The following is a 13706-nucleotide window of genomic DNA, read 5'->3' on the forward strand; positions in this document are numbered from 1 at the left end:
ACTACCCAGACTTCTGGAGCCACCTTCATCGATGTGCATTCCCCTGAGCTTATCATACATCCTATGTGACATCATTGCATAATCTATCGTCGACTGCAGCCTTCCTACCTCCCATGTTATTTGCCACACTTCTCGGTACTGTTGCAAATGATCAAATCATGCCTTTCACACAAATCCATGATCATTTTGCCTGTCGGGTCGGTATACCCTTCTATATCTTCTATGTGTGCATTCATATCTCCTGGTATAATTATCTCGCACTTTCTTCCTAACTCCTGAATGTCTTTTGATGTACACTCTACCATTGCCTGGTTTTGCTCTCTGGCTTTTGCTCCCGTCCACAAGTACACGAAACCAAGGAGTGTCATTTGACCTGTCACTTTCCCTTTTAGCCATAAATGTTCCTTGCACTCATGCTTGACCAACGCCGCCTGTAAAGTATAGGAGGCGTTGGCTTGACCCTTGCCAGTCTGTACTTTTATGAATGAATGCCCCAATACCACCCCCTTTCTGCTGCTTCTGTTCTATTGGCTGAATAAATGTTCCTTGCACTCATGCTTGACCAACGCCTCCTGTAAAGTATAGGAGGCGTTGGCTTGACCCTTTGCCAGTCTGTACTTTTATGAATGAATGCCCCAATACCACCCCCTTTCTGCTGCTTCTGTTCTATTGGCTGATGGCAGCGGTCCGCGCCGCTGCTATCAGCGCTCCTTGCGGCATCGGCGCGCCGACAAGCGTAAAGCGCCTCGCTCATCACACCTCCCCGTTCCAGCCACCCTATCCTAGATTTCTTGTTCCTGCCGGATTATGGGTGGTCACTTGGGATTCGGGAAGCGGCGGTCATAGGAACTACGGTGGTAGCGCCACTCAAGTAGGGGTGTTTTAAAATAGGTTTTTACGTTTTTGAAGCTTATGTGCTACAAGAATAACGGAAAAAAGTTTTAAAAAGGCGTAAACGTAATTTAATTAACCCTACGTAAGTGACGCTGTCATTCAATAAGCAACTTTTTTATTACAAGGCACCCTCGAAAATTAGTAGTAAACGCCAAAATTGCTAATCCTAAAGGCTAAGTAAAAAAACTGATATCCCTACGTAGGCAGCGCCGCCACAGATGACCGGCGTTTCGCGCTCATCTGGCAGGCACAGGAGGCGTTGGTCTGAGGTACTGGTAGGTGTTCTGTGGTACTACTTCCTCCGTATGTGATAGTTTTCCTTCTCTAGTGTATAGGTGTTCTGTGGTACTATGGTGTCGACCATGTGGAGTTGTCTCCGAGCTACTCTCTGTGCTTCTCAAGAGTGTTTATCCATGACACTGGTGCAGGTAATACGAGAGAAAATAGTGCTGTTTCGTGGGAGCTATAATAGCTTGAACTTTTCATTCAGATGTCATTTAATGTTCGTTTGCATTACGATAGGTATGATAAGCATGTTTTCGGGTGCTGTAAGTGGTTGCTGTTCTGCGCGGAGCGAACAGTCGTTGGTAAGAATGCAGAGTGGTAGCTTTGTGCCGGCTCACTTTTGATTCTCCGCAAACAGCCTGCGTGTGCAGTTAATATTTGGTCTTGCCGTGCTCCATAAAGCTGTGCACATGGTCTTGACGTTAAAGGATTCAGCTTGTGATCTTCTGACGTCAAGTTAAAACTGCTGCGTGCCTGCAAGCGCCCTTCTGGTCTGTAGTCTTTAGGGCTAACCGAGAAAAGATTCTTTCCATTCGGTGACCCGCAGGGCGCGGGTTCGAATCCCGGCTGTGGCGGCTGCATTTCCGATGGAGGCGGAAATGTTGTAGGCCCGTGTGCTCAGATTTGGGTGCACGTTAAAGAACCCCAGGTGGTCTAAATTTCCGGAGCCCTCCACTACGGCGTCTCTCATAATCATATAGTGGTTTTGGGACGTTAAACCCCACATATCAATCAATCAATCTTTCCATTCGGCACTGGAGTGAATGGCTTCGAAAGCTAATCAGCAACGCACTATTCACAAGAATTTCCCGTGTACTACAGTTTAAGCCCATTAATTCCCGGCAGGTATTTGTGCTTACTTGCATCAAGCTCTTGTTTATTCGGTCGGCCACAACCCGGTTAATTCTGTCGAGCTTGCCAAGCCCGCAACACCACAAATGTGTCGCGAAAAAAAAAAAAAAAAAAAGGTCTTGAATAAGGCGCCGCTATCGTGTTGTTGGCCACTAGGGCTTCAGCGGCTACGGCTGTCATTTCGATTTCACCCTGCCCATGCGAACTGCGTGGGCTCCAATGATTGCTTCGATAGGGATTGGGGGGTCAAAGCTGCCGCAAGTAGTTGTTTCGTTTTCGTCACATGCCTTCGCAACACCGTGGACTCCATGATAGTGTTTATAATAAGCAACTACGTTTTCGTCCACAATAGTATCGGCACGGACTTGATACCGTTGAGTTCAAGCAGCGCGTGTGCATTGTTATAAAATTCAAACATAGTGGAAGCTGTTCAAGACGAAGAGCTTAAGCCGTGGTCATCAGGAACAGTTGTCAGAGATTGTTCGGTAAGGTTCTGTTTGGTGTCGCAGAAGTCAGTTGCCAGACTTGAGGGTATTTGCCTCTGCAGTTTCAGGTTTCCCGTATAGTTCCTGTGTAATCAATTGTGCCTGTGTGGTCTGTTGACATCGGCCGATTTACTTAGATGCCTTTGCATGTTGCAGGAAGTCTGAGCCCACTTTTTTCGCTGTTAATAGATTGAACTGTATCGTGCTTCAAAAAGAGGAATTTACGCATTCAGGCTTGATGGTGTTTCAAAAGTACGAAACCCACGTGCAGTGACGTATTTATTGGGCGAACTGAAGAACATCGCAAAAGTCCGCACAGAGTATGGGCAGCGTTGTGATACATCGTTGTCACCGAAGTATAGAATACCTCCGTAGCTGTGCATGCCGTTCTGGCTACCTGGTAACCCGGGCAACTTGTGTTCATCACAGATGCTGGCAAGACCCTGAAGTGGCACATAGCTTACTGGTGCCTTAGAGACAAGGGCACAGCATGCACACTTGAAAAACACTGAGAGCTGATGGGAAAACATAAAGGAAATGCTGGAGCTGTACAACCAAATATAGCGAACAGATTCAGCAACACTATGGCAACTGACTTCTGCGACACTAAACAGAACTTTGCCATTTTTTCGTCGAAAAAAATTATTGTCACGTGCACGTGGTGGTGTTTGCATGGCAGCACCTAATGAATATGGGTTCAGAACACATTTCGGTTTAAGGCACGGGGGCTTTGAGCAACAGTGATGATATGAACGTAGGCACGGATGACAAAAATTGTGGCTTCGACATTGCTTTTATGCGAAATAACTACAGGATTCACATATCAAGATATTCATGCAATGGATACTTGCATATTGTTTTCTTGATACTTGCAATTATTCAGCTGTCATATAATTTCGTCAGCTTTTCCGGTGTCCTGAAAACTAATTTAACGATTTTTTACTGTACGAGGGAACTTGACTCATGTCTTCGAATTGTGGAGTATTTATTAGTGTCCTTTGCACCATTTAGTATCCTTGTGGCCACCAAGTGGTGGTGACTGTTGCTGTGTTTGGGGGGGGGGGGGGGGGGGGTCCGCACAGCAGGCATCGGTACGTGATCATGGTGAAATGCTGACTCGCGTAGCTAGCACCCACAAAAGTCATGGGCCAGACCGGAATGCATTTAAACTGCTTGATGGCATTACGGAACTCATATTTGAGTGCACTTGTACCGCTGCATCACTTTGCTGCGTAAAGTGAGTAAATAATGAAATTGTGCTGTGCCTTTTAAGTTTGTTAATCAGAGGCGTGGGCGTCTCTGCCCTTCTCCAGTCTTTTTACTTTCATTGGACTGTCCTGAAACACTTCCCCATCTTCTTTTTTAAATTACTCGAGGGATAATGTTTAAGTAAGGTCTCGTGAACTTGTTAATATTGCTATATTGTACATTGTAGTTATCAAGACAGGAGAAGAAAATGGCACACAATACCCAGCACAGATAAGCAAATTGAATTGTTCCTGTTTCATTGAAAGAGAAATTCTCGCAGCCTTTTCTGGAGTGTGCGAGTGGCTTGAATCGAATGTACCATATAAGTGATGCACCTAATTGTTTGCTGATTTTTCATGCATTTGACAACCTTTTTGTACTTTTCTGGGTAGTACTTGTGCCCAATAACATGTTATACCGATATCGTTCAGCAATGTTTTCATATTATTTGGGGAACAAGAACTTGGAGAACGCTTGAGTTTTGCCTTCAAGAGTAGAATTCAATGGCGCAATGAGGCCTTGTGCGCATTGCCGTCTCAATTTCTAGTCTAGCTTGAGTGCGCCTTAACCGTACAACTGTGCACTGCACATGCAAGCTTGCTTTGGCCATAACGTGCACACTTCACCAGTCGGTTTGGTGGCCTATAGATTCCATATGTCTTGCAATGACATATGAGGCCACACGTAGTTTCCAGACGTAATATTCGTGTTTTGTTTAACTCTTTCCTTCAAATTAGTGGTTTCACTGCGGTGTTCTGGTTGTCACAATCGTGACAGCCTAAATAAACGACGACAGTGGAAATTTTCGCTTGGCAACTTGTCCTTCATGTTGTCTAAAGCGTTCCTTAACTTTCATGTTCATACATACACTATTTTGATGTCGGTCACTTCTACATATCTCACAGCATATCTAACCTTCCAACCGCAACATTACTCACGTCGTTAATTTGTGCATATTTTTCTTCACCTTGATTTGGGTTGGCTTGAAGGCCTTCCGGTTTGGCTAGGACTGGCGTTAGCAGAGGCTTGCCAGGCTATGCAATGTCTTTGATTATTATTATCACTATCATTATTATTATTGGCGATGCAACGGAAAATGTCCTCAGCTACACACTTATTGCTGGTAGCTCGCGTTTCAAGAATAGATTTGGGTAACTTCATCTAAATTTCTCATTTCAGTTTCTTGTGATGGCATTAATAAATCTGTTATTACTTTTTAGCGTTAGGCCCATACAAGAGTACGCGAATGAAAGTAACCCGCCGGCATCTGTGATAAATCTATGGAATCAAGGGAGCTGTTGCACCCTGACAGATTCCTTCTTGCCAGTGTGTGTTCAAACATCACCGCTTTAAACACAATTCATAGCTTTCATTGCAGGCACTTGAAAACTTTTTCAAACTCTAAGCATCAGAGCCCAAAGAAATGAAACATCAACATGCATGTGCTCGTGGTGGAAAAAAGAATGAAAGATAGAAAGAAAATTATGTAGTACGGCTCCATTCTTGCGACATTGTTGTTCAGTGCAAGGTGCACGGAATATGCGAGTATTAGTGTTTTGTTTTATTGAGAAGTATATACTAGAGGTGTGCAATTTAGGTGGGAGTCCATACCAATAGTAAAAATACGGTAATACAGGTTGCATCAGGTCTAATCCAATCCACATACTAAATAGTAAAGTCAGTAAATACAGGTTGATGTAATCCAATCAACATCCTGAGTTGCCTAGGCTGTAACCATTTTAGTGAACTAGAATTAATTCAAGTGGTGTAACCGGTCGGGATTTGGCGTTTTACACATGTGCCACGAGATGGTGCGACTTCTATGTTTTCTAGCTGCTTTGGCTGCATTGTATAACAGTCGTTGACTCCTTGAAACTTTTAGGTGTGGTCAATTTTAACTCGCGTTTGCTTTCTGGTTCTTCCAAACAATAAACAGCCAACTTGCTTACTCTCTGACACAGAGGTTGCATTCTGGCTAGATATACAATTTTTTCATATTCACTGCTCGGGCTCATAACATTCTGAGCACTTGTGGTACATTTATGTACTTATTTTATAGGAGTTCCTGATTTTTTTTACCATTCTAGGGTCTCGAGGAAGCAGACGTAACGGTCATGGAATTTGCTGTAAATCATTGTGGAAAACCTGGAAAAGTCAGGGAATTTTGAAAAAGCAAATTGGTAGACACCTTGACTACATGTCTGTAAGGCAACTTGCAAACCTAAGCAGCTTTTGCTGCTGCTGATGATGATTATTAAATGTGTTTGTGTTTCGTAGTGGGTGGGCCTTTAAAACACGCGCTCATTATGCAATGCAGACGTTTTGATGCCTGGCGTGATTCTATGTTTCTGCCATGCAATATTACATGCATTGAGGGGATTTCTTCTACTACATTACATTCATACAGCATATTTTTTTTAAGCAGCTTCAAGAAATATAGTGGCTCTGTGGTATGACACTTGCCACGCAGATATCTTGGGTTTGATTCTCACTTGGACCTGAAGATTTTCGTTATTTATTTTATGTGCTTCTTTCGTGATTTTTTAGTCAAACTAAAACAAGATGTTTTTTTCACTCACAACTAATGACACTGATTGATGACACCAGAATTCCTGTAAAACGACCTCATTAATGCTATTGCAATATAAATGCACCCAGAAAGGGTGGCAGCAGGCCACTCACTGCAAGAAGGGAATCGAAATAGAATCTACAAAAATGACACACCATGCGAGTTAAAAAAGGAATAAAAGAAAAACATTTTTACAGTCCACACAAATTCAAAAGGGAAAAGTAAATTTTATGAAATGAGTCTTGTCACTCACTACATAAGTGATAATACATTTCAAATGCGACGCCTCAAACCACTAGTATATTAACGCTCATGTGGCATGCTGAGATGTACGCAGCAGCCCACTCAGTGGCACCACCAGCTGGCCAAGACTTTTGGCCAGTGGTATTTTTTTGCATGAACAGCCTGCTTGACAAGGACGACGAAAAAACCTACCATTGCAGTTCTTAAGAGTGGACAATGCAGGGCACTCTAGAGAATGGAGGCAATGAATGTATTGCCCTTAGTTAAGCCATGGATAAAGGGATTCTTGTTGGCAACTGTCTGTAAAGTTAACAAATGCAGCCACTTAATCGGTCTCTTCATTCCCAGCAATCTTTTTTTCTTTATAGTAACTGCTGTGCAACGAGAGATACTGCACACTATAGCACGATAAGTTTTGTTCAGATTAATAACTGAGCTGTAAAGCTGCCATCACTATGTATTGGCGTGCTAGTCAATGCATTAACTACAATGTCTTTTACTAGTCTGCATAAACTGATGCTGCAGGTTATAAATGTTTTGAGTATATCAGCAGCTGAAAACCTAGTGGTGAATAGCAAATAAGCTAAAGTCTTTTGTACATCTAAAAGATCAGTGCCTTCACAACTATTAAGAGTGGTTATAAACAAAATTGTGGAAGAGCATCCGGTTAACCAGAGCTATTCTTCCACAATGTTATTTATTACCAGTTTTAATAGTTGTGAAGGCACTGGTTAACCAGAGCTATGCCTTGCCGAGGTAGTCTAGTGGCTAAGGTACTCGGCTGCTGACCGAGAGGTCGCGGGATTGAATCCCATCTGCGGTGGCTGCATTTTTGATGGAGGCGAAAATGCTGTATTCCCATGTGCCCAGATTTGGGTGCACTACAAAGAACCTCAGGTGGTCGAAATTTCCAGAGCCCTCCATTACGGCGTCTCTCATAATCATATGGTGGTTTTGGGACGTTGAACCCCACATGTCACATATTATCAACCAGAGCTACCTAAAATGCAAGTCAGCCACTCAAGGTGGCCCTTGGTTGCAGCCTCAAGGGCATTGTGCCAAAGGTAATCCATGAGCCAAGCAGTGTTGAGGATGACGTAACTGTAGCCGACTGACACGTAGAAAATGCACAACTCTTCTTTGACGCTTCAAGTTGCACTTTTTATGCATAACTCTTCTTTGAAACTTGAAGTTGCACTTGATGTTAGCTTCAGGCAACTTTACTGAATTGAGTGGATTTAAAAACGGCGCTATTTTACGCATTTTTTTCTAATTTTTTTAGATATATTTCAACATTTATTGTCATCACATGAATTTATACTCATGTTATTGATAAACACGAAATTGCTAAATCATATCTGCTTGCATACATCCTTGTGGTAATGGTGAACATATCAGACCGAGATGTCTGGCTGGTTAAAAATTTATACAAAAAAAAGAAAAACTCTCTAGCCACATTTAGTCCAAAGTTTCTAATGTTCAAATTAAAAAGTAAAAACTGACCGGACGTTTCGGGACCGAGGCAGTCCCTTCTTCAGTGCTAACTCTCTCTCTGGCTGGCTCTGAAGCCAGCGTCTTTTTTTTGTGTTGTCCCCCTCTCTCCATCGTCGTCCTTCCTGCCATTCTTGTTGCTGTGGTGTTTTTTAAACTGGTTCCGTAGATCCTGCATGTATGCACACGGCAGCGTCTCAGTTGAGCGCTTGATGTTTCGAGATGTTTGGATTGCATATCCAAACAACACCTGGAATTAACAGCATGAGTTTTAATTTTAACATTATAAACTTTGGACATAAAGTTGCTGTAGAGTTTATTTTATTTGTATAAACTCTTGTGGTACTACACTCTCCCTTTGAGAGGTTCTTCAAGCTCTACTTGCTGTTCTTAAATGAGAGATTTCAATAGCAGCGTTGGGCTTAGTTCAGTTACATCGTGACCAATTTCCAGGCCTGGTGTGGCACTATATTGCGTGGCAGGCCTGGTGTGGCACTATATGGCACTATAAAGTTCCCCCTGGTGTGGCACTAGGGGGAACTTACTAGTTGAGGGTCGTGCCAGCTAAAGACAAAAGAAAGAGACATTCCACACAACACAGCGTTAACTTTCAACAACTGTATTATTACTCGCCAATCCCCTTAGCTTACTATATACTCACACCATGTGATACGCCACGTGTGCATAGCTCTCACAACCATAAATGTAAACTACCCGCTCACATCATGTACATTGATGACATACTATCATTCATCATGTGCAAGCACATTTATTCTAGTTGCTTAACCAAAAACAGTTTATCGTGAATGCTTGTAATTGAGTTTTTTATCTGACAACACTACGGATGTACCGGTCTGTCCACTACTCACACATGCATCACCAAACATTGAAATTCTACTGGCCTTCATTATCAATCACATCATTTCGCGCCTACTTCTACTAGTGACGGCTGGATGTTTTAATCTAGGCTTGTGCTTGCATCTTTGGCAATGAAGGGCAAGAAAACAATCAAGGTTAACATTACTTACTTTCTTATTATGCCCTTGCAACCTATAATTTATACATTTACTGGTCTGTCCAATGTAACACTTTCTCCACTAGTGCATCTCATAATGATGTTGTGGTTTTGGGACTTAAACCCCACATATCAATTATCTAATGTAACACTTTCCACAAGTAAGTGAAATGCCTTGTAGTACATTCAATAAACCTCTTTCTGCACTTTATTTCGTGTATGCTCTCTGTTGTCCTATCTGGTCTTGGGCTACCACACAGGCTTACCGATATATTGGGCGCTCAAAAGTCCTTCATGTCACTCATTTCAGTGATCTTTATTCTACGGTGGAGCCTACATATGTATGGGATGACTGCAAAATTTCTTTTTTTTGTTATAGCTTGCACCATTCACCTGCTCAGAGCCTTTGTGCAGTGCTTTTTTATGCAAGCCCTCTGCAACTGATATGATGAGATGCTTGAGATAACCCATGTTGCTTAGCTGTGAGACCTGTTTTCTGAAGCTTTCATGCATAAGACTCTGGCAAGGCTTCTTCATTGCTTAACTGAAGCAAATCTTCATGATTCCCTGTTTAATCAGTTCGGTATGTCCTGAGTGAAATGTTAATGGGCTTATTTGCTCTGTATTTACAACACTATCATGTCTTTTTATCAGAGAGTATTAAAGGGGCCCTGAAACACTTCTTCAAGTAACCATGGAATAAATTCACTGGAAGGAGCTTATTGCCTCATGAATTCAATGCCGCAAAAGTTTTAAGCATCTGTGCAGTGGAAGTGGAGTTAAAAAGATTCGTTACATGCTGCAATTGCATTCTCTCTTCCCTCATTTCGATGAAAGTGCTGTAAGCTAAGCAGGAAGAGATCACAGGGGTAAAGAAAAACGTCATGCGCAATTCGTCACCTTGAGCAATTTTTCTTTTTTTTTTTTTCTTCGAATGCGCCGCTTTTTCAGTGTAATCACGTGTGCATGGACAAGTCGCGGCCTTCTGCGGCGATCTCTGTAACGACCGAGCGCACCTAATGTTTCAAATCAGCCAATGCCTGATAGATAGGCTTTTTACGAGTGATTTTTGAGCGTCTTCCAAGATTTGTCGAGAGAAGAGAAAGCAATTTTCAGCTGACCTAAATATTTTATTGTGAATTCCAGGCTGCATGCTGCACTATAATGTTTGGCTCGCGTGTTGTCGGAAGCCTCTACTACAGATCGGCAGCGTTTTCTGACCATGCTCAAAAAGTGTTCCAGGGCCCTCTTGAGTTAATATCTAGGAATGTAATTCTTTTGTCGCATGGCATTTTAAATGTTACTCCAAGTTGCTCAAAATAGTCTAAAAAACACTGGAAATGCCAGTACATTGATTGAAAAAAAGCTTCAGTTGTTTGACAAAAGCTACAAAAAACAGCAGGCCTGTGCAGAAAGTGCAGCCGAGTTCTAGCAAAAGCTGAGGAAGTGGTATTTATAGAGCCTGTTATAAACTCTCTAGGGGCTACTAGTACAAGTACACTTGCTAGGTGCCCATTACACCATGAATAATAATTTTTGTAAAGTTGGGAATCGTACACTGCACCATTATTCATGATTATGCGGAGAAGCGGGGCACCCGCAACACATCTACGAGGCATCATGTGTACTTTGTTGATGTGATAGCTGCTTATGGAGGGGTGCAGCAGCTGTGCCGATTGCTTTAATTTGATACTATTCCTGATTGTTACACTAAGCTGTGCCAAAACCATGAAATTTGCTGAAATCGTGCCACGCTGCGCTAAAATGCCCAACTAGCCTGAAGATTTTCTCCGGTGTGTGGAGAAAATTTCGCGAGGCCACGTTTGCCACATGCAGTTTGCGTGATCAATCAAAGTGCGTAGACCCTAACCCTAAACCACGGTGTAAGATATATACTTGTTAGGTGAGGACACTCGTGAGATGCAATCGACCAGATAAACCAACAACACTGCTCGCCCATTGGTCCGCTGATCGCAGTGGAGACCTATCGGTGGGATGACCAAACTTCAAGACAAAAATGCGTTGCTGTAGCCACCAAAGTGTCGTGGGAAATATAAATTTCCTAGCCTGAAAAATGCGATTATGGCTTGTTAGGAGTTAAAGCTTATTTTTCATGTGCGAACAAGCTTGACAGGCTGTGAATGCCGGCGTTGCCAGTGAACTCGTTGGTTGCCCTAGCAGTGGCACATAAAACTTTTTCTTTTTGTTTGTTTTGAAGTTGCATCATCCTGGCAATAGATATCCGGTACAGTCACCGGGACAATGAGCGTGCGCCGTTGTTACTTTACCTGGTCGAACGCGCTTTTCAAGGGAGCCAAAGCGGCACCTAATCCCCCCTACCCCCACCCAGTGAAAGAAGAAAAATGGTGGGGAGTGAGGAGGATGTGTAGCGGTTAGAAACTTTCTTGGCTTTGGTCGTAACCTGTGCAGAAGGCTGCTTAAGCCACCTTCGCCGCAGTACACCGGTGCCCAGCAGAAAATCGTATTGAGATTTAGAAGGGTCGTTTAGCGCTACCTACGGGAAACTGCACATTTTGCTAGGTTACTCATGTGTTTGTATGCCGCATAATTCTTAGTACCAGTATGATCACTGCCACCTAAATAATCTACTGGAAATTATTTGGAGCAGTGTATGACATCTTTGCTCCCCCCCCCCCCTCAAAAAAAAAAAAAAAAAAAAAACGGAATCGTGTGCCAGTTTGTTTTTCCACCCCAACTCCTTGGTTTTACAAATCTCCGAATTTCAAAGCTGCATGCTTGAGAGATCTACATTTAAATTTGCAGAGTCTGTCAAATGATTTGACGGGTGCAGCAAATGCTAATGTAGACTTTATCATTGGGTGGCTCAATGTATTACTTATATTCAATTAGAAGTGCTCATGTTCACACTGCACGTTTTAGGTGATGCTGAATTGTTTATAAATTTTGTTTTCTACGTGTAATCCTTTTTTATATGGCTCCAAGTTTGGTATTTCATGATAAAAATGTATGCTTTTTTTGTAACCTGCTCTAAATTTGAATTTCAGTGCCCCAAAAGTAAGATTTTGCATCTCCAAAATGTCTGCAAATCGTATTTCGGCTGTTGCACCCCTGCTGATCAATTATGGCTGAGCCATAATGGGTTCGAAGCTTTAACCGACTCACTAGTTATGTAATTCACATTGTGTGTCATATGGTTGTTATTTTACTCTCTTACCATGCTATATATTAACGCAAGAGAGAAAGAATTTCTATGAAGTCCTGAGGAAACAGTTCATGGGTGCCTTATGGGTTTTTTTTGGAAACTAATACAAGTACAGTTGCGAGGTACCCACTATGCTATAAATCGTCATAATTTTTGTGAATAAGAAAATATGCCATTGTTCGCCATTCTGCCTAAAAGCGTGGTACCTGCGAGACACCTTTATGGCAGGATGGGCACTTTGTTGATGATGATGACGAAATAATGGGTCATTCAGTGACCCATTCATTATATAATTGGCATTGTGTGATGCCTTATTGTTATTTTACTTTACTATATTTGATATGGTATCTTCGTTCCTTTACGACCTAATGCATGTTGAGGGGTCTTTTTGCGACATAGGTTTTAGCACCGGCATGACACTGCAGTAGAATACTCAGCTGCCTCGGAGAGGGCCCAGTTTCGAATCTCGTTCTGTCCTGGGTCTGTCTGTTACTTGGTAGTAGAGTGTATATATACAGGGCGGTGTTTCAAAAAATTGGTCCACTAATATTAAAAAATTACAGAAAAAAGGCTCTGCATGCTAACTTCTGCAGTCCTTTTACTGTGGCAGAAGGCATCTTCAGATGCGGTTAAACATTATGACAGTAATTATATAAATTAAAACTATCAACTTTTTAATTAGAGGAAATGAGTGGTGGAGTCAAATTGGCAAAATCAAGACCTCTTTACATAGTCTATAGCCACTTCGAAATTTCTGAGAGGCAGCCACTGGGGATCGCCATCGGGCGATGAAATCTGGCTAATTCAGCATGCGAATTGAGACTAATACACCTAAGAGCGCATCTTCCATTAACTTCAAACGTGCCTTCAATGACGAGGCTGTCTCCCTTGCATAAGGGGAGGAGGATGAGGAGGATAAGCGAGCATTGAAAAACTGGCCTTGTGACAGGGAAGTGCTGCCAAGGTCAATCTAAATAGGTCGCGAAAGTCGGAACGAAAAGTGGTCTCAAACCCATTGCGACAGACATCAACAACCGCATGACGATTGAAGCGCGACTAGGTGAAGTGCGACAAATAGGAAAGACAAAACAATTAATTAATCATTTATTGTAATAGTATTAATTTTATTTTTTATATTAAAACTAGAGATCACTGTAGTAAAGCTTTGGTATGTGGTTGAGCACCCTTTTTGTTTTTCGTTTAGTTTCAGAAACAGCGGGGACATGCAGGCAGTCTGGTAACATAGGCCAATGGATTTGGGGGCGTATCCAAGCGATATGCTATCAGAGTCTGTGTTTAGTTCAGTGTGTTTTTGGTTCGGCGCATTACCAGGTCAACGAGACATCGCTCATTTTTCCGTGGTGGTTTTGTGCGAAGCTTCAGAAGTTTACTTATTTTTTATGTGGATTTCATAGCTCCACTAGCTCACAGAATGTGTAG

The 13706-nt window shown here is 42.4% G+C and overlaps 1 protein-coding gene across 12 annotated transcripts in view; it reads left to right on the plus strand.

Annotated features, from left to right (window-relative positions):
* The first annotated feature begins 1097 nt into the window (after positions 1–1097).
* Positions 1098–13706, plus strand: part of LOC119160723 (valine--tRNA ligase, mitochondrial) — a 622168-nt gene continuing 609559 nt past the window's right edge. For 9 of the 12 annotated variants that reach the window (XM_075881123.1, XM_075881132.1, XM_075881128.1 and 6 more), the window contains exon 1: positions 1177–1322. In XM_075881123.1, coding sequence (XP_075737238.1) covers positions 1245–1322 — 78 coding nt within the window. In that variant the 5' untranslated portion in view covers positions 1177–1244. The other 3 variants (XM_075881126.1, XM_075881124.1, XM_075881130.1) reach the window with 3 other exon arrangements.

The sequence above is a fragment of the Rhipicephalus microplus genome, chromosome X (assembly GCF_043290135.1).
Source record: "Rhipicephalus microplus isolate Deutch F79 chromosome X, USDA_Rmic, whole genome shotgun sequence".
In the NCBI taxonomy this organism is placed as follows: domain Eukaryota; kingdom Metazoa; phylum Arthropoda; class Arachnida; order Ixodida; family Ixodidae; genus Rhipicephalus; species Rhipicephalus microplus.